General features: G+C 40.0%; 1 protein-coding gene across 1 annotated transcript in view; it reads right to left on the bottom strand.

The window, feature by feature from the left end:
- The window catches only part of TXNRD2 (thioredoxin reductase 2), a 186,223-nt gene that overhangs the window by 123,838 nt on the left and 36,951 nt on the right, over window positions 1-25,434 (bottom strand). Inside the window, 2 exon segments of the mRNA XM_089672476.1 lie at window positions 14,738-14,808; window positions 17,120-17,182. Of these exon segments, the coding sequence (XP_089528602.1) occupies window positions 14,738-14,808; window positions 17,120-17,182 (134 nt within the window).

The raw sequence follows: 25,434 nt of genomic DNA, 5'->3' as shown, positions 1-25,434 counted from the left end.
CTGAAAGCTACTGTGATCTGGATTTTAAACTCAGAAGTTGGTCCATGCTCATAGTGCCTAGTTTGTAAAGAATCAATGGGATTATTATCAGATACCTGTTTAGCTCAGTGGACTGAATTTAATAGTCAGTATGAGTCACAGAGCTATACCAGATTTCACCAGCAGAAACAGTTTTCAGTAAAACAGAAAAGCTGTGCTTGGAGTTTCCCTCTGTATTACTACAAATAGGGGATTTCCTTTTAAACTGGAAATCCCCTTTAATGCATTGCATCTTTCCATAAATACCCCAGCCTTAATCTCTGAATGTTTTTACCAAAGATAAGTGTTTACAGTTTACAAGAGCGGCATGAAGTGTTTGTTCGCTGCCTATCATTTTAATGACTGCTCTCACTTTAATGGCCACTTGCAAAAATCTTACAACACATGTTTGACTCTAACCAACATGTTTGCACAACCATAAACCATCCCCTCCCTTCTGCTGCAGGTCTCTGTTTAAATACGGTGAAAAGCTTTCAAACATCCCTCATTTCTGGGGTGTTTAGTTAGATATCAGCCATCAGGGACATGAAATGTGGGTGGCCTCGTCATAGGAGATCTCTGCACTTTTGGGAGGCATCAGGATAACGCCGGAAAACCCCATTTTAACGTCACTTGTAATCCCTCTTGCTACTAATAATATAATTCCCTTTTAAGAAAACAAGCATTATACCTCAGAGAACAAGGCTGGAGAAGCTGCTGGGGCCAGCAGTTAGATGGCAGATTCCGTGAGCTACAGGTGACAGGAATGTGCCTGGGGTCATTGTCTGGAGTACAAAAAGTGAAGCTTCTCAGACAGCTCAAGCTTACAACTGCCCAACTATTGTACAACTAGGTTTAACTGATATTCCAGCAGATCAGACTTGGATTTACATATCTTAGCAAGGAAGAGCTGTACAGTCAAAGGCTTGTTGGCAGTCACCGTAAAAAGAACTGACTATGAGATGTATTGTATAGGTTTTGGAAGTAGCACAGGGGACTTACTGTATAGCAACATCATTAGAGCAGTTAATTTGTAATTTATTTTCCATATTTTATCAAGGAGTTAGTTCTGCACAATTACACAAATTGGGAAATGTCAGCTCTGTACTATGTAGAGCATGTCAAATAGATTTGTGACATATGCTAAAGTTATTTATTTTTTTTAAAGACAAAGGGCAGAAATGAGTGACATAAAATCAAGTGTATGCTTCATACGGTTTAATGTCTAATGCATGGGGAAAGGGCAGGGGATCAATTTAATGTACAGTTCAGACATCTTGAGAAGAAAGAGCTACGACTATCCAGAGGGGAAAAAAGCAGCCACAGAAAGCAAAGTCTTATTTATGATAATGCTTCTGCAGAGTCCAAATTCATGAATGTTAACATCAGTTTGAACAGGGTTTTGGGAATCAAGACCTGCAGCTGAGCAGAGGTGCTCCAACCAATATCAATTTATAGAGCTTCAAAAGTTCAAACTCCAAGCAAACAGTAAAAGACTGGATTTGAAGAATATACATTATAACCAATTTTACCTACCCAAAAATTTTGAATTTCCTACAGGCAGTCTTTTCATCCAGTCACCCCTGCTAGTTAACATAGCCAGGTCTTGGCCATCCTTAGCAGCTATTGTACTACACCAGGATCTGGCTACATTACCAACCTGCTCCAAAACTCAATTGGCTCTTAGCACTGTCCTCCCTAATCCCATCTGAGTGCATTTTCTGATACTTACACTACATGCATTTAAATGGGTTTAACTTTATTCTAGAATACATAACTATATTATCAAATTTGTTTTTATGTGCACAGTTCAGCTATAAAGGAAACATAAAATACCCAGGCCAACATTAAATATTCCAAATTTGAAAACATGAGCAGTAGAACCTCAGGGTCTACACTATTACAAATTATTACATCATTATAGATTTCTGGCCAGAAAGAAGCAAGCCTGGCTGGAGGCTTTGTCAGGGACACATAAGCTGCCAGAATGTGTTTATAGCTTCTTAGAGTTATGCAGAATGGGGAAATGTTTTTTTCTGTGAGATATATAAGGGGTCCCAGTTTTTATGCCAGGCCCTGTGGCTTTCAACTCAGCCTCTCACACTGAATATAGAAGTACATGCAAGTCACACGTGGAAATGTCTGGTACATGCCATCTCCAACATATCATACAATAAATCTATAAAACACCCAAGAAATGACAGTCACTTACAAGTCTCAACAACATATGTTTAATAACTTTTAAAGGAGATTCCAGCACTGTTTTTCTAGCAACCTTCTAGCTGTTCAAACAATTAATACCAGAGGTGGTATAAAGGGATTTGACAAAAAAATTAAAATCATAACTCTGCTTGATTCTACTGTCATAGAAGAATGTGTACACTATATTCTATAGTTTTACAATCTCAGAAAAAATATTCATTAATGTATCCAAGGAGCTGTAATCTGTCATACATTTTTTTGAGTAGCACCAAAGTCAAATATGCAGATTTTTTAATATTGTTGAAAAGTGCCTACTTTTGTACAGAGTGTGAAAGCAAAGACATGCGCTTTCTGATACATAGGTCCAGAACACACACATGTATCTATTTCTCAGATCAATGCGTAAGGTTTCAAACTCCATCTGAGCAGCTCTCTCCCAGCTGTTGAAATAGAGGCTGATAATGTACAGAAATGCTACAGTAGACCCTCAAGGCTTATTTTGACTAAGGCTCTGGAATGCAACATGTAAACATTAGACTCCTCTATTACACTGTTACGACTTGCATTAACAGTAACTGGACAAAAGCAGCATTTTCGTAGATATGTATTAGAAGGATACAGGTTTTTTTAAGCAGCTTCCTCACATTAATCATGCCAGGAGAATTTCTGAGGACGCTGACACATTGTAAACATGTAAAAACCCTAAGTGGAACTTGTAGGACAAATGTCGCATTTTAAAGCTGAAGGAACAGCCACAGGCTCCTGTCCTACGGTAAACAGTCTAGCACTGAGATGCAACAGGTACAGAATAGATTGATTACATGGAAACTTGGTAATGAAGGTAAAGCCTCAACAAGAGGGCAACAGGAAAATTAACCTTTTTTAAAAGAACTTACACATTGAGCTTAACACCAAGCTTAAACAAAAACGGAGGAGGTCGCAGAAAAAGCCCAAGGTAAAAATAGGAAAATGAGATTGAGAATGCTATACTTTAACAAAATGTTGGAGGTCCTTACTTCACAATTCTAGATTTTATTCCACGAATCAGCATAAAGAAAAACAGCAAATATTTAAAAAGGTACCCATACTAAATGATCATTGATCAATCCAGCCATTTTTTTTGCAAAGTTCTACACTTGTCAGATGACAAACTTGGTTGACTAATCTCAAGGGTAAACTGATGGGCCCAAGACTAGGCCTACATACAGTGCTCAGCATAAATGAATACACCTCTTTTGAAAAGTAAGATTTTAATCAATATCTCAATTAACACAATATCTGAATGAATACAAGAACAATTTCCAAAATTTTGACAAAACTGAGTTTTATAAAACATTTACTTAGCTCATTACATGAAAGTAAGGTTAATAACATAACTTAGATTACAAAATCTTCAGTTTTACTTAAGTTAATTGATGCAAAAAATGAATACACCCCACAACAAAAACTACTTCATCTAGTATTTTGTATGACCTCCATGATTTGTAAAGGACAGCACCAAGTCTTCTAGGCATGGAATGAACAAGTTGGTGGCATATTAAAACATCTATCTTTTTCCATTCTTCACGAACGTCCTCTTTTAGAGCCTGGATGCTGGATGGAGAGTGATGCTCAACTTGTCTCTTCAGAATTCCCCATAGGTGTTCAATTGGGTTCAGATCAGGAGACATACTTGGCCACTGAATCACTTTCACCCTGTTCTTCTTCAGAAATGCAACAATGGCCTTAGATGTGTGTTTTGGATCATTGTCATGTTGGAAAAGTGCACGACGACCAAGAGCACGGAGTGATGGTAGCCTCTTCTTTTTCAATATAGAGCAGTACATCTGTGAATTCATGATACCATCAATGAAATGCAGCTCCCAGACACCAGCAGCACTCATACAGCCCCACAGAAGGACATTGCAATAACCATGTTTCACTGTAGGCACCATGTCCTTTTCTTTGTACTCCTCACCTTTGCGACGCCATACAGTTTTGAACCCATCTGTTCCAAAAACATTTATCTTTATAAATACTGTATAATAATAATAATCTTGGTCTCATCACTCTAGAGTACAGAGTCATAGTAGTCTACTTTTTTTTTTTTTTTTTTAACAAGGGACCTGGCAAATTCTAGGTGGGCTTTTTTGTGCATGGGTGTTAGGAGAGGCTTCCTTCGTGCATGACACCCTTACATGCCATTCCTCTGCAGTGTACGTTGTATTGTGTCATGGGAGACAATCACCCCAATTTGGCTTTCTACTTCTTTAGCTAACTGCAGTGAACTTGCATGGCGATTTTCTTCAACCCTTCTCATCAGAAAATGCTCCTGTTGAGGTGTTACCTTCCATGGACAGCCTGGACGTCTCTGTGAGATGGTTGCAGTTCCATCTTTGTAAAATTTTTGTATCGCTTTTGATATAGTATTCTGACTGATAAGTAAAGCTTTGCTGATCTTCTTGTAGTCTTCACCTTTCTTGTATAGAGAAATAATTTTCTTTCTCAGGCCTTGTGACATTTCTCTTCCAAGTGGTGCCATTGCTGCCAGAATGAAATGGGAAGGGGTTTTCTTTGTTAAGTAAAGCATTTTTATACTCAACTGTCGGCTGGACACCTGTGAAAGAATGAATAAATAGACTGACCTGTAGTTGAATTCTTGTTAATTGTTGTCTAAAATTTAGCTTTGCTCCTAAGACTTTCATTGGGGTGTATTCATTTTTGCAACATGGTCTTGAATGAATTTGTTAGGAAAAATACTTTTTTTGTGTACAAATTAACAATTCCTGTTTGCAATCAATGGCCTGCATTTGTGGAAGTATTTTGTAGCATAGTGTCCCATAGAAAAATGTTGATTTTGAAAGGAAAGTAAAGGTTTTCTGACAAATCTGTAGGGGTGTACTCATGTATGCTGAGCAATGTAACTATGCATATATTGCTCTGGAAAAGACAAGATTGTGCAAGCATGAATCAACTGCCATGTAAGGGCAATGACTAGATTTCGTAGGGAGGCTTTTTGCAAAACCCCAAACTCAGGGAGTAGAACAGCTTAATTAAAGCAGAGTTCCAGCCCTCAGTCCCCTCACCGAGAGAAAACTGAGCTGAAAGTGGGAGCGGGTATCTGTTAAAACCAGGTACCTGCTCTCACTCAAAGGTGCCAAATGTGGCATGTGTCTCACACAAACTTTGTTTTGATGATCCTTTTAGTGTAGAATACTGTGATCATTTCTTAATGGTCATAAAGTTAATATTAAACTTATATTTCAACTGGTGATAGAAGAAAATATTTAGGTCCCATTCACACCAGAAAGCGGAGGGGGAAAGGCGCATTCTGTGCACCTTTCCCTCATTGCACGTGAGCACACTGCGACACACACGCAGGTGTCATTATTTGTAAAGGGAAACCAAACTCATCTCTTAAATGCAGCGCATTTGTGGCCATCAAACCACATGGTAGCTCAGTACCATGCAGTTTGGTGCAGTGTGATCTGTAAAAGTAGTGCTTGCACTACTTTTTCCACATTCCTGTGTGTTCAGCAGCCAATTGAAATGAATTGGCTGTCAAGACTAACGCATGGGGGGGCCACACTGGAACATACACATTCTAGTGTGAACCTTCCCTTAATGCGGTCGGTATTACAAAACTACATTATCATCAGCTGGTTCCGGTCTTATCGAAATGCTGCACTCTGCATTTTACAACCATTTTGAGCCTGCAGAGGAATAAACTTAAGATAGGGGTGTCCAACCTGCAGACAAAGACCAATATGAATGCGGCCCAACACAATCGTAAACTTACTTAAAAATGTTGATTTCTTTATCATACATCACAGGACATAGAGCAGGCTATAAACATAACTGAGTAATGTGTCACCTATAGGTGAATGGACACTGGCAGACCAAACAGACAGGAAGTCCTCCCCTATATAACCCTTCCTACACAAGAAGTCCCTCAGTTTTTTTGCCAGTGTCTTGAATGTGATGGTCACAGAAGTTCAACGCTCTATAAGAGTACTATCAGTTTCAAAGGATTCCAATATGGAATCAAGAGACTGCATAATCGGATCCATTTGAATGGCCGATAGCCAAGATGGATGGTACCCGACCCTATGGTGAAGATGGAAGATGCAGGAATTGCCTGTAATGCGGCCTTACAGAGCTGAATCCTGCGTAATGGAACCCTCTGCAGTTATTTGATCAAGGCGGTTCCCGCAGAGTGCTATATGGGTCCAGGGCAGGGGCCCCAGTGTGAGGCAAGGGGACTGAGTCCTTGAGGGTCCTTTATAACAAAGCCCACCATGATGAGTGAAGATTGGATTCTTGATCAGAATCCTGTGGTGAGGCTAGTGAGTTTGCTCCCTCTTCTCAAATATATCATTTTTATTATGTAAGAGGGGCAAGACGTTTTATATACCAGAAGCTGCAGTGAGCAGAACATGTTCAGTTTGGACACCAGGGGGCAGGGGGCCTGCGCTGTTTTTGGGATCACGGTGGATATAGACCAGCGGCGCCTGTTTTATTTCATTGCAGTCCTGCCTGCTCAGGCCACTCATGTCACCTCTCCTGTCAGTGTGAGGAATTAGAGGAAAAAAGCTCCTAGCATTTCCCTGGCAAGCCACTCAGCCTGCAGGGTGCATGTTTAAATGCAAGACATGAGAATGAGTCCGAGGCCCTTTTTTTGCCTAAAGGCAGTCTCAGTCTTAAAATGGTTTTACAAAATAGAAATACAAATTACACTTTCCAAAGTCAACATTTCAAAACCAAAAACAGACGTATCGTATATGTTAGAGGAAATTATGTTTTAACCTTCTCATAGCAAACTCTTCAGTAGGAGTTGGGTATGATTTGCTAGTGGTGCCATATTGATAATGTGCGCCTAGTCAGTATCAGGATGGAAAAACCATTCTAAATCTTTATTTACTGGACTCTGGATCTGAGAGATTTTCACAAGTATGTGGTACTACAGAGTATAACACACTTTTTACAAAAGCAATAGATGCCACTGCTGACATGAATGCTAAGGGAGCAACAAGAATGACATTATGCAGGACTCTGGCCAGCAAGGGAGCAATGCAAAAGCAGGTGAGGACACTTTTTAGCAATCCTATTACTGTCTATTTGCCACTAGTGAGAGAATTAACTAATTTGAAATAGCCCTTAGTGGTTTTCCAAAGCAGGTAGAGGAACATGTGTAGCCATTTTTTAAAATTATTGTTGATAGAGTAAGGGAGGTTTATAACAAAATATAAAATAAAAAAAAGAATATATATATATATATATATATATATATATATATATATATATATATATATATAAATAAAAATAATATACATACAGTTGCAAGAAAAAGTATGTGAACCCCTTGGGATTACGTGGAGTTTTGCATGAATTGGGCATAAAATGTGCTCTGAACGTCATCTAAGTCACAACAATAGAAGAACACAGTCTGCTGAACATAATACTACACAAACATTAGATGTTGCCATGGTTTAATTGCACATAACATGTAAACATTCACAGTGCAGGGAGGAAAAAGTATGTGAGGCCCTAGCTTAATGACTTCTCCCAGAGCTAATTGGAGCCAGGAGTGAACCAACCTTGACTCCAATCAGTGTGATGATATTGGATGTGTTGCTGACAGCTGTCCTGCCCTTAAAAAACACACACCTGTTTTGGGTTTACTGGTTTCAAGAAGCACTGTCTGATGTGAACCATGCCTCGCAGAAAAGAGCTCTCAGAAGACCTACGATCAAGAATTGTTGACTTGCATGAAGCTGGAAAGGGTTACAAAAGTATCTCCAAAAGCCTTGATGTTCATGTGTCCACGGTAAGACAGACTGTCTACAAATGGAGAAAGTTTAGCACTGCTGCTACTCTCCCTAGGCGTTGTCGTCCTGTAAAAATGACTGCAAGAGCACAGCGCAGAATGCTGCATGAGGTAAAGAAGAATCCCAGAGTGTCAGCTAAAGACCTACAGAAATCTCTGGCACATGCTAATGTTTTTATTGACACATCTACAATAAGGAAAACATTAAACAAGAATGGAGTACATGGGAGGACACCACGGAGGAAGCCATTGCTGTCCCAAAAGAATATTGCAGCACGTTTGAAGTTTGTAAAAGAGCACCTGGATGTTCCACAGCACTACTGGCAAAATATACTGTGGACAGATGAAACCAAGATTGAGTTGTTTGGGAAGAACACACAACACTATGTGTGGAGAAAAAAAGGCACAGCACACCAACATCAAAACCTCATCCCCACTGTAAAACATGGCGGAGGGAGCATCATGGTTTGGGGCTGCTTTGCTGCCTCAGGGCCTGGACGGATTGTTGTCATTGATGGGAAAATTAATTCCAGAGTTTATCAAGACATTTTGCAGGAAAACGTACGACCATCTGTCTGCCAACTGAAGCTCCGCAGAGGATGGGTGATGCAACAGGACAATGACCCAAAGCATATAAGTAATTCAACAAAACAATGGCTGCAACAGCACAGAATACGCCTTCTGGAGTGGCCCAGTCAGAGTCCTGACCTCAACCTGATTGAAATGCTGTGGCATGACCTTAAGAGAGCGATTCACACCAGACATCCCAAGAATATTGCTACACTGAAACAGTTTTGTGAAGAGGAGTGGTCCAAAATTACTCCAGATCGTTGTGCAGGTCTGATCTGCAACTACAGGAAACGTTTGGTTTAGGTTATTGCTGTCAAAGGAGGGTCAACCAGTTATTAAATCCAAAGGTTCACATACTTTTTCCTCCCTGCACTGTGAATGTTTACATGTTATGTGCAATAAACCATGGCAACATCTAATGTTTGTGTAGTATTATGTTCAGCAGACTGTGTCCTTCTATTGTTGTGACTTAGATGACGTTCAGAGCACATTTTATGCCCAATTCATGCAAAACTCCACATAATCCCAAGGGGTTCACATACTTTTTCTTGCAACTGTATATATATATATATACACACATACATTTTTGCCATCTGTATCCAGACGGGGAGATTTCCCATTCCCTTCCTATCAAGTAGCCAAAACAGGACAGGAGAGGAAATCCCTGTCAAAGCGAGTAAATCCATGGTTGTCAACAGGGTCCTCAGAACTTGATTGGAAAATTTCCCCTCTATTCCTGTTTTGGCAACAACCCAAAATTTGGGATTTTCTTTTACTGTCCCTTTCAGTGATGTCTTTAGTTATAATTTACCTCTTGCACCACCAGCCCCCCCCCCCCCTCTTAGATTGTAAGCTCCAAGGAGCAGGGCCCTCCTAACCCTCTTGTATTGAACTGTATCGTTGCTGTATTGTCTCCTGTTATATTGTAAAGCGCTGAGCAAACTGTTGGCGCTATATAAATCCTGTATAATAATAATAATAATTTAAAATTAAGCCAAATTTGATTCAAATAAAATTACAAGCACCATAGCTTTTATGTACATTTTAAGATTATGCATAACATTGCTAAATGGGTATGTATGTATGTATGTATGCATGCATGTATTTTACACATACACACACACACTATTGCCAAAAGTATGGGTCGCCTACCTTTATACGCACATAAACTTTAATGGCATCCCAGTCTTAGTCTGTAGGGTTCAATATTGAGTTTTGCAGCTATAACAGCTTCAACTCTTCTGGGAAGGCTACCCACCAGGTTTAGGAGTGTATCTATGGGAATGTTTGATTATTCTTCCAGAAGTGCATTTGTGAGGTCAGGCACTGATGTCGGATGAGAAGGCCTGGCTCACAGTCTCCACTGTAATTCATCCAAAAGGTGTTCTATTGGGTTGAGGTCAGGACTCTGTGCAGGCCAGTTAAGTTCCTCCACCCCAAGCTTGCTCATCCATGTCTTTAGGGACCTTGCTTTGTGCACTGGTGCGCAGTCATGTTGGAACAGGTAGGAGCCATCCCAAAACTGTCCCACAAAGTTGGGAGCATTTGTCCAAAATGTCTTGGTATGCTGACGCCGTTATATTTATATACACTATCTCCCAGAAGTGAGTCCACCCCTCACATTTTTGTCAATATTTGATTCTATCTTTTCATGTGACAACACTGAAGAAATGACACTTTGCTACAATGTAAAGTAGTGAGTGTACAGCTTGTAAATTTGCTGTCCCCTCAAAATAACTCAACACACAGCCATTAATGTCTAAATCGCTGGCAAAAAACGTGAGTACACCCCTAAGTGAAAATGTCCAACTTGGGCTCAAAGTGTCAATATTTTGTGTGGTCACCATTATTTTCCAGCACTGCCTCAACCCTCTTGGGCAAGGAGTTCACCAGAGCTTCACAGGAACACACACACACACACACACACACACACACACTAATATATATATATATATATATATATATATATATATATATATATATATATATATATATATATATATATAAAATTTATTTTTTTTAAGGAGGGACAATAAACCATGCACAAGACAGACACTCAGTCCAAGCAGATTTACCCTGTACTTTTATTCAGCAATACAGCAAGAAACAAAGAAAGTGAGCAGAGTGAGTGAGATCCAGCCCTGAATATCAGTCAGCTCACTCATATATACAAAGGCCTGTGAACAGTTGAGATTAAGTAACAAACTCTGGCTACAAGGTAATATGTGAATCTATGAATCAACACTTTTCTCATTTAAAGCCTCCAGCATGGGTCTTATTAAGATTCCGAAAAAACAAAAAAAGTGTGTATACTTGTACATGCATATGTATTCATACATATTCACACACCTCCATACTACACAATATGTACTTTGTACTCTAATTAAACAAATATTCCTTGTGTAAGTATGATATATATGCGATTAAGGGAAACCCGTTTATAGCACTCATAGAATAACTCTTACTATGTAGACAGGATATTTTAATATTAGGTTGTGTCACGCTTGTGAAAAGATGTGTACATGTAATATACATGCTCATGTTGCCACCTACTGGCAAATGCAGTATATTATTATGAGAATGACATGAAAAGAGGACTGTTGGACTAATTTCCACAACTGACAAAAGATAAATGTCACAAAGTAAACATATGAATTAGAAGAGAAAAGCCTGGGATGTTGTTTGTATAGTTAAAATATGGCAGAATATTTACACTGCTTGTAAGCATTTTCTCAGAATTGTTTTATCCGAGATTGAAGCATGAAGTGAAAAAGAAAAAAATCACTTGAGTTTGTATAAAAAAAATATTCCATGAATGCTGCACTATCACCAATTGTTCATCTGTATGACCAGCACAAGGAGGTCTGGTCTTCCTGGGTCAGGAAGAGAAGGAAAAATGTCCCCAATGGTGCACAGCAGCAAAATAAAATGACAAGTCTTAACCATTCCCTATTTTATCAAAAACTAAAAATTGCTTTGGCTACACATACAATTTAACTTACACTAAAAACCACATAAACAATCGCTGCTCACTGAGCGATCACACCCTTACAATTACCTTTTACCATTAAAGTAGTTTTATAGTCACAGCATACACTTTAATTTTGTAATTTAACATTGTAATAGTAATTTTTCATGAGTACTCGTGAAAATGCTTCCAATACCTGAAAATGATACTTTGTGGTGCGATTTGCGTCCATAAATGTATGGACACAAATAGCACCACAAAAGAATAGCATGCATTTTGAACAGGAATGTGATTCCTGTCCAAATTTCATGCAGTATCCTCACTGCTCCTGTGTGAACCCAGGCTCGTCATAGGAAACCTCCCTGCACTAATCCCATGCTGTCGCAGAAGGAAAAGCTGGTGACTTGAAATTCCTGCAGCTCGCTCTCCTCTCAGGGATGACAGCATGGGCTAGACCAGGGGTGGGCAAACTTTTTGACTTGAGGGCCGCAATGGGTTCATATATTGGACCCGGGGGCCGGACCAAGAGTAGATGAATGATGTGTATGTGTCATCCATAGTAAGTATAGTAATATTCCCCCATAGTAATTCATCCCCCATATAGTAATTCATCCCCCATAGTAATTCATCCCCCATATAGTAATTCATCCCCCATAGTAATTCATCCCCCCTATAGTAATTCATCCCCCATATTAATTCATCCCCCATATAGTATTTCATCCCCCACAGTACTATTCCCCCCCAAGTAGTAAGCCAAGTCCCCCCTGTGTCAATCCACTTACCTTTGCTCCGCGCGTTCCTCTCGCCGTGTTCCCGCGCCGTTCCGGTCTTCAGGGCGGACTGTGAGAGGAGCCTAGCTCCCCTCACGTTCATCACGCTGCCCCGCCTACACACATCCTGACAGCCAATGTATCACGCTCCGCGGGCCGGATTAAAAGGTCCGCCGGGCCGTATACGGCCCGCGGGCCGTAGTTTGCCCATTGCTGGGCTAGACTGTGCTGACCAATCAGAAGCAGTCTAGCCCGTACTGTCATCCCTGCAAAGAGAGGATGCACTCAGTCCGAATCAGTATTGTTCCAGGGAGTGGGACAGGAAGTTCCCATTTCACTGCTGGAACACAGCACTGTATACTGTATGTAGCTGAGGCTACATACAGCTTATACAGCGCACACAATAGGCATATTTATTAGGGAATGTAATAGTTTGTTTGGACCACTAAAATCTAGGAGATAAGCCTTAAATTTGGAGGTTAGGTACAGTGCTCAGCATACAGTAAAGGAGTACACCACTTTTCAAAAGAAGGATTTCAATGTCTGAATGAACACAAGAATAATTTCCAAAATTTTGACAAAACTGAGTTTTATAGAACATTTACTTAGCTCATTTCATGAAAGCAAGGTTAATAACAACTTAGATGATTACAAAATCTTCTGTTTTACTCAAATTAGTTGATGCAAAAATGAATACACCCCACAACAAAAACTACTACATCTAGTATTTTGAACGACCTCCATGATTTGTAAGGACAGCACCAAGTATTCTAGGCATGGAATGAACAAGTTGGTGACATATTTCAACATCTTTTTCCATTCTTCAAGAACGACCTCTTTTAGAGCCTGGAAGCTGGATGGAGAATAATGCTCAACTTGTCTCTTCAGAATTCCCCATAGGTGTTCGATTAGGTTCAGATCAGGAGACATAACTTGGTCACTTTCACTCTGTTCTTCTTAAGAAATGCAACAGTGGCCTTAGATGTGTGTTTTGGATCATTGCCATGTTGGAAAAGTGCACAACAACCAAGGGCACTGAGTGATGGCAGCATCTTCTCTTTCAATATAGAGCAGTATGTCTGTGAATGATACCATCAATGAAATGCAGCTCCCAGACACCTGCAGCACTCATGCAGTTCCTCGAAAGGACACTGTCACCACCATGTTTCACTGAAGGCACCATGCATGCTTCTTTGTACTCTTCACCTTTGCGACGCCATACAGTTTTGAAGCCATTAGTTCCAAAAACATTTATCTCATCACTCCAGAGTACAAAGTCCCAGTAGTTTTCTTTTTCTGCATGGTCCCTGGTACATTTTAGGCTGGCTTTTTTGTGCATGGGCTTTAGGAGAGGCTTCCATCATGGATGACACCCATGCACAACATTCTTCTGCAGTGTACGCCATATTGTGTAAAGAGAAACAATCACCCCAGTTTGGCTTTCTACTTCTATAACTAACTGCAGTGAACTTTTTCATCAACCCTTCTCACCAGAAGACACTCCTGTTGAGGTGTTAACTTTCGTGGATGGCCTGGACGTCTCTGTGAAATGGTTGCAGTTCCATCTTTGTAAGATTTTTGTTTTCTTGCTACAGTATTCTGACTGATAAGTAAAGCTTTGCTGATGTTCTTGTAGCCTTCACATTTCTTGTGTAGAGAAATTATTTTCTTCCTCAGGCTTTGTGACATTTGGGAAGGGGAATGGGAAGGGGTTTTCTTTGTTAATTAAAGCACTTTATAATCAACTGTCTGCTGGACACCTGTGAAAGAATGAATAATTAGACTGACCTGTAGTTGAATTCTTGTTAATTATTGTTGTCTAAAATTTGGCTTTGCTCCAAAGACATGAAATGGGAAGGGGTTTTCTTTGTTAAGTAATGCCCTTTTATAATAAACTGTCTACTGGACACCTGTTTAACAAGAATTTAACTACAGGTGAGTCTAATTATTCATTAATTAGGATTTTGTGGTCTACAAATTTAGCTTTGTTCCCAATACTCTCATTGGGGTTTATTCATTTTTGCAACATGGTCTTGAATGAATTTGTTAGGAAAAATACTTTTCTCTGTGTGCAAATTAACAAATCTTGTTTGCAGTCAATTGCCCACATTTGTGGGAGTATTTTGTAGTATAGTGTCCCATAGAAAATGTTCATTCTGGGAGGAAAGGAAAGGTTTTATGACAAATCTGTTGGGGTGTACTCTGAGCACTGTATATTCTAAGTTCCTACTGTTTAGGCACCCCCACATCCTGCATACCAATACTCACATCTAACAGCAGGTCACTCAAATACCAAACATTCCCCCAATCAGGAAGCAGAATGAAAAAGTATAGCAAAAAAAAGATATGTTCTAGAATAGCATGGATGCTGTCTGGGACAGACAGACTTGACAAATTACATACGTTTTTCCTGGAGGTTCTTTCAGCCAAAAGAGATCATCACTTGTTATACAATGTTCTACTGCTCCAGGAACCTGTCAGTAGCAAATAGATACATGGGGACAAAAGATAAACCATCACTTAGAAAAAATCTGAAAACTAAAAATACTAGATGGTATTGGATTGGTGAGAACAGGGGCACAAATATGGTGTAATACGGTGCAAAGGGGGGTTGCCATTTTGGCAGTTTTCTGGTTATGATGCTTCATTATACTCTGTATCACTGCAGAAGGAATACATGTAAATGTCATGTTTTATAAGAAATTCCTTTGCTCAATTTAGTGTTCATTCACATCCAAGCTGTGTGGAGCAGTGGTGCAGTAGATGGAAATGTAGGTAAATTGATCTATTTTGTACAATATTCAAATTTCAGCTAGCTAGTGTTAAGCAAACCATTCAAGATTATTGAGCTTATTGTGCCTCAACACAGGAAACTTTAGGATTTATTTTTTTGTGGCAACGCAGCACACCACAATGCACCTCATGCTTTCTGCTGAACTGCAATGCAGGTGCATTCTGGACAAATGCTGAAGTGCCTGTCAAAATGAACATGTACCAACATGTGTATAGTGCACAACATGAATAGTGAGGAAGAGCCCCAAGTATACAGTTATATGTGGTGAACCTGGACTGTGACCTTCCTAATAACTGCATGAAAGAGTTTGGGTGTGCTTTGCATGCAGTACAGTTGCATGCAAAGCACAACAGTACAAACTGTTCCTGAACGCACATTGCCGTAAACATGGGTACCACTCAGTATAGTATTCAGCCACAGCCTACCATAGATTGACAGGATGCCGGCAAAGGGGTTGGACGCTGCACCTGTCTCTCCCGGGTGCACTATAATGCACCATTCCTAGATAGTCCCATGTTCAAGGGACCCTAGGCATCCTGCCTTTATTTACACTGTTCAGCATTCTCTTCACAAAGACTGAGTATATAACTATAAACATAATCATTAGGCTACATCCACAATGGCAATTAAGGTTGGTGCGAATTGTAGCGGCAAGAATCTTCTGATTCCTGCTGTAGCTCTCAGAGGCTCAGTGTTACCACCAGCCCAATTCAGTATAATGACAGATCACCTGTAGGTGCAGCTATTTGTTATTGCCCACACGGCCAGAGATTACCTGTGGTGATCACTGCTGGACGCACACAAAGTGCATCCAGCAGCGATCACCGCAGGTAATCACTGGCTGCGCATAGAGCCGCGAATAGCTGCGGCCACCAGTAACCTGTCCTTAAAGTGAACAGGGCGGGAAGACACTTAGCCACTCAGAGTCGCGGCAGGAATCTTATTCCTGCCACTATAATTTGCACAGGTGTGAATGTAGCCTTATTGTTTTAGACGTTTGTTTGCATAACACAAATATGCTAGATTCTTCCTTTCAGGATATAAAGCACAGATTTGTATATAATTTATGGGCAAAGAAAAGAGACAAATGCATTATGATCACTACTACCCTTAAATGGAGAAGTTCACCTTTTAGAAAAAAAAAATAATGTATTTGTTTTGCAGGTAAAAAATGTGCACTTATTTTTGTGTGCAGGAGTCAGATTGCTGATGTCATGCAGGTCTCCTACAGATCTGTCAGTATATCTACTTGCTCGTACGGGATGTACGAGTAAGCAGATATACTGACAGGAAGTGCCATGGTAGTTCATTGAGAACTACAAGCTGACAACCCCTAAGGCTGTCGGGACTTGTAGTTTCTCATTCACAGAGGACTGTGAATGAGTGACGCAGCTTGGTGGGTGAAGCCTTGCATGACCATATTTTTTTAAAAAATTGACAGCTAGTGAGGGGGGAGAAGATCCCCCGCTAGCTGTCAAAGTGGGGATCAGAAGGGAGTGGGGGCCGGTCTGATCATAACATGTTACACCTTGAATATGGGTGTAATATGTAACATATGTTATGAAAAGTTAACTTATCTTTTAAGCTGAATTATACAGAAATTGTGGTATGTGTAGGGACATATGAGAACCAATGCAAACAATATTTGCTTTAGATTGTATTTACTAGTGGCTGAATACATTGGTATGAATTTCACTTCAACACCCTACAACAATGCTTATGTCTCATAAATCCGTGGCTGTCACAATTATAAAAGAGAAATGCGACAAACAAAATGTGGGAACATGACGGTCACAAAACATTTCTGATGTGCATTGTGCTAGGTATACTAGCTATACAGCACTGAGCAGGAAACAAAGGTGTAAGTGGATTATCATAATTAGGGGGCCTACACTTCCATCTCTAACCTCTCCTGAAACGGACTTCACCAGTCAGTGGCAAATGCTCAATGTGAAGCTTGCATTTTAGAGAAGATTAAAGGTTTTTCTTACACTGGTAGGATATTTTGGCCTTCCTCCTGTAGCTAGAACTATGTTGTTTGCAGTAACTATTGTCTGTCAGAGAAGAAAAGAAAAAAGTTAGTAATTCTGCTGACTTCAGTTTCATTAGATCCCTGTTATGAAACTCTTTATTCATTGTTAATAACACAAAAAAACAAACAGTCACTGCACATGGGAAATTACACCACACTCCTTGAAGCAAACCTGTGTTTTTCTTTTTTTAACTTGGTAAACAAAAAGCTACCTATAGGTGCCTGCACATCGCTTAACCATTTGAGTAGGAGGTATACCCAAAAAAACATTTCAACAAGGTTTTTAGGGAGTATCTCCTATGTTCAGCTCCTCTCCCATTACTATTCCCATGCTGCTATTACCAGCAATTACTAGCTGTTAAAATGACAGCTGGGAGTAGCTATGTATGAAGGAGGGGCTGTAAAATGACACTTGCAGATAGTCTGAAAGTGTAAGTAAGGCCCGGTTCACATATGCGGCTGTGAATGTCTTTGCCCTTTTTTTTTTTAAAACATGGCCGCATGGAAATCGCATGGTGTTTTTGCACCAAGTGATTTCCATGTGTGGGAACCAGCACCATGTTTTTCAGTGTGTGGGAGTACTGTTAAAAGTTTATGGCACCTCTATGCGGTTTCCTTGCAGCACCACATTTTATGTGCGGCTGCGGGAATGTGTTCAATTTAAACGCAGTCCTGCACCCGCATACACACTATATTGCCAGAAGTATTGGGACGCCTGACTTTCAAACACACATGAACCTTAATGGCATCCCAGTCCTAGTCCGTAGGGTTCGATATTGAGTTGGTCCACCCTTTGCAGCTATAACAGCTTCAGCTCTTCTGGGAAGACTGTCCACAAGGTTTAGGGGTGTATCTATGGGAATGTTTGACCTTTCTTCCAGAAGCACATTTGTGAGGTCTGGCACTGAAGTCAGACGAGAAGGCCTGGCTCGCAGTCTCCGCTCTAATTCATCCAAAAAGTGTTTTATTGGGTTGAGGTCAGGACTCTGTACAGACCAGTCAAGGTCCTCCACTCAAAACTCGCTCATCCATGTCTTTGAGCACCAGTGCACAAAGCAAGGTCCATAGTCATGTTGGAACAGGAAAAGGCCATCCCCGAACTGTTCCCACAAAGTTGGGAGCATGAAATTGTCCAAAAGGTCTTGGTGTCTCTACACACTGTTGTTGTGCTAATCTGAAGACCACGCAAAGTTTTGAGTTTTTAGCTATTGACTCTACAGATAGTTGGCGACTTCTGCGCACTCTGTGCTTCAGCATGTGCTGACCCCGTTCTATATTTTTTTATTATTTATTTTTTATATTAAACCATACACAAGACAGGGAAACACAGTCCAAGCATGTTTACCCTGCACTTTTATTCAGCAACACAGCAAAAAAAAAAATACTTTTGGCAATATAGTCTATGTAAACCTAGTCTAAGGCCTGGTTCACATCTATGTGGGTTTGCGGCCCGCATTTGAGCGACCACAGCAGCCCATTTGAATGGGCTGCCATGCCTGTGTTTCCTGCAGTAAAAAAAAGGTTCCTGTACATTCTTAAAATGCAGCAGCCAGCTTTTGCACCATGCGATTTCCCTGTGGTTCCTGCATCCGCAAACACGCTGCATCTTTAGATGCATGGGGGTGCCATTCAGAATGAATGGCAGCCATGCATGTTTTCAAACAGCTACGTGTTTTGACTGCACATTGTTGCGTGTGCGCGAATTGCTGCTATTCCCACAACCACCAGCAGAGATGTGAACCAGGCCTAATACACTGTAAAAGGTATTGTTACATTGTATTTACGATTTCATTCATAGCAGATCGAAGGTAAAACTTGGAAAACTTATTTTTAAAATATGCTCTACAGAAATACCAATGTAATGGTATACTATGGAACAAAGTATACCCTTGATTTCAGAAGCTGGTGCTGTTCCCTTCAACATTAAATAATTAAAGCTGCTGTAAAGGCTCAAGGTTTTTTACCTTCATGCATTCTTCTGTGTGTAGCATCCCTCCCAGCCCCCTCAATACTTAGCTGAGCCCCATTGCGATCCAGCAACGTGCACGACAGCCTCAGCTTTCCCAGGTCTCTGCCTCCTCATTGGCTAAGACAGCAAGCAGAAGCCATTGGCTCCCGCTGCTGTCAATCACAGCCAATGAGTAAAGAGAGGGGGAGGGGTAAAGCCACAGCTTCATGTTTGAATGCTCACACGCAACAGCGGGTGCCCCTATGTCAGGCAGCTTGCTTTGGGGGCACACAACAGAAAGGAGGAGCCAAGAGAGCCTGTGGGGGACCCAAGAAGAAGAGGATCCAGGCTGCTCTGTGCAAAACCACTGTAGAGAGCAGGTAAGTATAACATGTTTGTTATTTTACAAAGAAAAAAATTTAACATTTAGTATCGTTTTAATGCACATATTTTTTCCCCCAAAGAGCCAACAAATCATTGCAGTGGATCGCGGTGCAATGTCAGGCTCCTACAGACATGTCCTAGAGCTTACTGCCAATATCTCAGTACAGGTTTTCTGTTGGAAAGCTGCAAAGCTTGTGAATGAACTACGAGTGCGTTCATCATAGCCCAAGCAAGTTACTGAGAACTACAAGCCATCTGCTGTACAGGTTGCTGTGAATGAATGATTCTGCCTCTAGAGCTGTGCTGATCTTGAAATAGGGCAGCAGGTACGTGAGAGGGGGAGGAACTCCCACCTGCTCTCATGAGGAAGGGGGGGGGCTAACATGTAGCATGCACCATAGGGTCAATTACATGAACCAAAGGTGAACGTAACCTTTTAAATAAGACAGGTTCACCCTACATACTCCATAAGGAGGTTTTAAAGATTGTCACCACAATTGGATTACCTAATTATATGGAGGTGAAACAGTGTTATACACAGTGGATATAAAAAGTCTACACAGGTTTATGTGATGTAAAAAAATGAGACAAATCATTTCAGAACTTTTTCCACCTTTAATGTAACTTATAAACTGTACAACTCAGTTGAACAACAAACTGAAATCTTTTAGGTGAAGTGAAGTAAAAATAAAAAAACTAAAATAATATGGTTGCATAAGTGTGCACACCCTTAAACTAATACTTTGTTAAAGCACCTTTTGATTTTATTACAGCACTCAGTGTTTTTGGGTATGAGTCTATCAGCATGGCACATCTTGACTTGGCAATATTTGCCCACTCTTCCTTGCAAAAATCCCTCCAAATCTGTCAGATTGTGAGGCCATCTCCTGTGCACAGATTTTCAATCGGATTCAAGTCTGGGCGCTGGCTGGGCCATTCCAAAACTAATCTTCTGGTGAAGCCATGCCGTAGTTGATTTGGATGTATGCTTTGGACTGCCGTCATGCTGAAAGATGAAGTTCTTCTTCATGCTCAACTTTCTAGCAGAAGCCTGAAGGTAATATTGACTGGTATTTGGAACTGTTCATAATTCCCTCTACCTTGACTAAGGCCCCAGTTCCAGCTGAAGAAAAACAGCCCCAAAGCATGATGCTGCCACCACCATGCTTCACTGTGGGTATGGTGTTCTTTTGGTGATGTGCAGTGTTGTTTTTGCACCAAACATATCTTTTGGAATTATGGCCAAAAAGTTCAACCTTGGTTTCATCAGACCAGAACACATTTCCCCACATGCTTTTGGGAGACTTCAGATGTGTTTTTGCAAAATTATGCCGGGCTTGGATGTTTTTCTTCATAAGAAAAGGCTTCCCAGACATATGAAGAATACGGGAGATTGTTGTCACATGTACCACACAGTCAGTACTTGCCAGATATTCCTGCAGCTTCTTTAACCCCTTGACGCCAACGTCACACAAATATGCGGCCTCACGGAACTGGGCTTTTTTTCCTTGGGGCTGCATATTTGCGTACCTGTCTTTGTGCTAGGAGCACGCCCCTCGGCACGCTCCCAGCACAGAGACCGCGGTGTCACTGAGAGCCCCGGGTCCCGTTCTAACGATCGGGACCCCCGATTCCGGGTCACATGATTGCTGTGATGGCCTCTGATTGGCTATCACAGTGATCAGTCACTGTACAGCCCGGCCCCCTTGCTTTTTTCTCTCTCTATGAATGGAGAAGAGAGATACATTGTATCTCTCTAACTCCTGGCATAGAGAGAGAAAAAAAAAAAAAAAAGGAAGATAGATAAATATTACAAAATAAAATAAAAAAATAAAGAAAATACTTAGATCACGGTTTGATCTATTTTAGTGCTAGGGTAAGTGTTAGGGTCAAAGGTCAGGGTTTAAAAAAAAAAAAAAATTGGCATCAGTGTCAGTTAGTGTTAATGTCAGTGTGTTTTAGGTAAAAAAAAAAAAAAAAAAAAAAAAAAAAAAAAGACAAACTAAATGTGCACTATTGTTTCTGGGCTGTACTACGGGTACAAACAACAAATAACATACACATATATGGTATCGCTGCAATCGTCAAGAGCTGGAGAATTTATTTTGGGTTGTTCTTTGGTGGTAGGTTATGGTAGTAACAAGAAACACACAGCTAAATAAAACATTTTTTTTTTTTTTTTTTTTTTTAAATATTTTGGGCCACTTTTCCTTTAATAATAATAAAAAAAAAAAAATCAGGAGCTATCCATTACCATTTACCACCAAATGAAAGCCCAATTTGTCCCGAAAAACATCAAGGTATAATCCACCTGGATGTACAAAGTAGTTGTGGTGATATGTACGGTTTTACTATCACATGTCAACGTTGCAGAATTGTGCTTAGGCATTTAGATTTGTTTTACCCTTAGGCGTGAAGGGGTTAATGTTGCTGTAGGCCTCTTGGCAGCTTTCCAGACCAGTTTTGTTCTCATCTTTTCATCAATTTCTGAGAGATGTCCAGTTCTTGGTAATGTAACTATTGCTCCATATTTTCTCCACTTGATGATGACTGTCTTCACTGTGTTCCATGGTATATCTAATGCCTTGGAAATTCTTTTGTACCCTTCTCCTGACTGATACCTTTTAACAATGAGATCCCTCTGATGCTTTGTAAGCGCTCTGTGGACCATGGCTTTTGCTGTACGATGCGACTAAGAAAATGTCAGGAAAGACCTACGAGAACAGCTAAACTTTATTTGGGGTTAATCCGAGGCACTTTATACGAGAACAGCTAAACTTTATTTGGGGTTAATCCGAGGCACTTTAAATGATGGCAGGTGTATAGAATTAAGCAGTTATAAGAGGGTGTGCACACTCATGCAACCACATTATTTTAGTTTTTTAGGTTTACTTCCCCCCCCCTTAAAAGATTAGTTGTTGTTAAATTGAGTTGTACAGTTTATAGGCCACATTAAAGGTGGAAAAAGTTCTGAAATTATTTATCTTTGTCTCATTTTTTTACATCACAGAAACCTGACATTTTAACAGGGGTGTGTAGACTTTTTTATATCCACTGTACTATAACGTTTTACAGATCTGCATTGGTGTTAGTTTAGGTTGTAAGAAAAAATACAACATATCAGTTTTTATGTATCATTCACTCAAGCAGATCCTTTATCTGTATGTACCGTTTGAATAAAGGTCTTATGACTGCCTGTTCAAATTTGTTGACATAAACCAACAATTTTCATGGGGTGTACTTACTTTTTTAGATGACTGAGATAACTGAATGTGCACAGTCTAAGTACAGGTGTACTTTAAGCATATTATACATTGATGCAAATGGTACACCTTAGACGTACAAAGGCCACATAAGATGGAAATATACATTTGTTTCATTAACAAAAAAACAAAACAAAAACTTTTAACTACTAGGAGACTGCCCGCAGTACAAATACTGCTACAAGGCGGCCACTGTGCGCCGCGGGTGTCAATCACCGGGTCCCAGCCAGTGATTACCCGCCGGAGCCCGGCAATTGCCAGCAAACACTGACAGGGAGGAAGGCTGCATTGTTTTCAATGGAGCTCGCCTCCCTGTCAGTTATCAGCACACTGTTCCGGGATCGCTGAGCTCAGCCTTCCGGAACAGTGTGTAACAGATAAGCACCCCCGCCCCCTACTAAAACACTCCCCTCACACAGTTAACCCTTTGAGTGTCTCCAAATGTTAACCCCTTCCTCCCCACTGCCATTAGTACAGTGTCAGTGTTTTTTTTTTTGGACTGATCACTGTATTGGTGTCACTGGGGATGTCAGTGACCCCAAGTCAGTTTCCTCCCAGTGTCAGAGTGTCCGCCGCAATCCCGCTATAAGTCACTGATCCCCACTATTAGTATACAAAAAAAAAAAAAAATCCAGTGTCTATACTGCCATTTGTAAACGCTATAAAAAACTTTCACGTAAACCAATTAATGTACACGTATTGGGATTTGTTTTAGCAAAGACATGTCGCAGAATACATTTTGGCCTAAATTTATGACGAAATTTGTTTACATTTTTTTTTACTGGACATGTTTTATAGCAAAAAGTCCAAAATATTGTTTTTTTTTTCTTAAAATTGTCGGTCTTTTTTTATAGCGCAAGAAATAAAAAGCGCATATGTGATCAAATTTCACCAAAAGAAAGCTCTATTTATGTGAAAAAAAATAACATAAATTTAATTTATGTACCATATTGCATGACCGCGCAATTGTCAGTTAAACTAGTGCAGCGCTGTATAGCAAAAAATATTCGTAAATTGCAGTATCTATACCATAGTTTGTAGACTCTATAACTTTCACACAAAGCAATCAATATACACTTATTGGGATTTATTTTTTTTACCAAAAACATGTAGCAGAATACATTTTGGCCTAAATTTTCGGTCTTTTTTTGTTTATAGCGCGAAAAATAAAAAGTGCACAGGTGATCAAATACCACTGAAAGAAAGCTCTATTTGTGTGGAAAAAAAGGACGTAAATCTCGTTTGGGTACAGCATTGCATGATCGCACAATTATCAGTTGAATTAGTGCAGCGCCAAGTAGCAAAAAGAGGCCTGGTCAGGAAGGGGGGTAAATCGTCTAGAGGACAAGTGGTTAAACTATAGATCGGTGTTGTGTTCTCACTTCTACTCTCTGCACTCCTATCTGCAGCTGCCTGGCAGTCCAGAAAACCTCGTTGAAGGTCTTTGGGGCTGACAACTAATTTGGCTGCCCGTAGAAAAGACTGCACATGACACTCTAATTATGAACATAAATAACCAAATATAATGTAACAAGTATAATGGCAGGGAAACTGGAATGAGATATGGGCCAACCAAAAAGTCCATGCATGCTTTGCATTGGATCTATAAATTTACTAGTAGGTTTTTAACTGATTTTTTTTCCTTTATAGTGGTAAAATGGTCTGAAATTCCAACTAGTTTCTTCTAGTTCTCTTGGACTTCCCAGCTCGTCTACTCCATACCACAGTCTCACTCCTCTAGCTGCATTTTCACATATAGGGTCATTTCACTAAGAGATAAATATTGCATGAATTTATCAGTTAAAATAACTCATGCAGTAGTTATTCCAAAAGTAGTCAATTCACTAAAAAACAAGCACCATTTACAGAGCACGTTAAAATGTTTTATCTTTTGTGATATTGATCTCTTAAATTTTTCATTATTTTTGGCGTTTTTCCTGCAACTTTTTTTTTTTTTTGCAGGCAAACACTGCAACAGAAGGCACACAGCAATATTGTGAAACTAAGAAAACATTCTAGTGTGCTTTTATTCACAAACCGCTCTCCCTCTGATGAAATGTTACAATTTATTTTCATTCCTCAGCTCAGAGGAGAACATTTTCAAACTGATACATTGTATACTGTTCACTTCCTGGCCAGTGCAGACTTCCTCTAGAGCTCCATGCACACTGGAGATTTTTTAAGCTCCTAGAAGCTGTTATCAGCATTTTCTGCTCCTAAAAGCTAAAATAGTGTTATCCTATGTGTCCATGCACAGTATTTTAGGCTAGTAGCATTTTTCAAGCTTCAGCGTTTAGGAGCAAAAGAAGAAAGAAAAAAAAAAAAAAAAAAAAGGGTTTGTCGACGAGTTTTGGGGATCGGTATTCCAGCAGAAAAAATGCTAAGACTCCATGTACACTAGTGCTTTTTTTTAAGCTCAAAAAACACTGGATAAAAAAACGTTGGTAATAGCATATTTTTGTAGTGTTTTAGTAGCGTGAGCATTTATTTTTTTGAGTTTTTACAGTACATGTAGGAAGAAAAAAAAAAAGGCTAGAAGAAAGCTGTTGGTAGCGTCTAGGACAGGGGTCTATTCTAAACAAAGGGACAGTTTACTATCCTTCAGACTTAAGGGGGGCCATACCGTGGCCATTGGGAGTTCAAAAGGTCTGGACATCAGTTGGAAAAAACAATGCCCCA

Source organism: Staurois parvus, unplaced genomic scaffold (genome assembly GCF_062004578.1).
Source record: "Staurois parvus isolate SC_StPar_1 unplaced genomic scaffold, SC_StPar_1.0 ptg000129l, whole genome shotgun sequence".
Classification (NCBI taxonomy): Eukaryota; Metazoa; Chordata; class Amphibia; order Anura; family Ranidae; genus Staurois; species Staurois parvus.
This window is presented reverse-complemented; position numbering and strand designations above follow the sequence as displayed.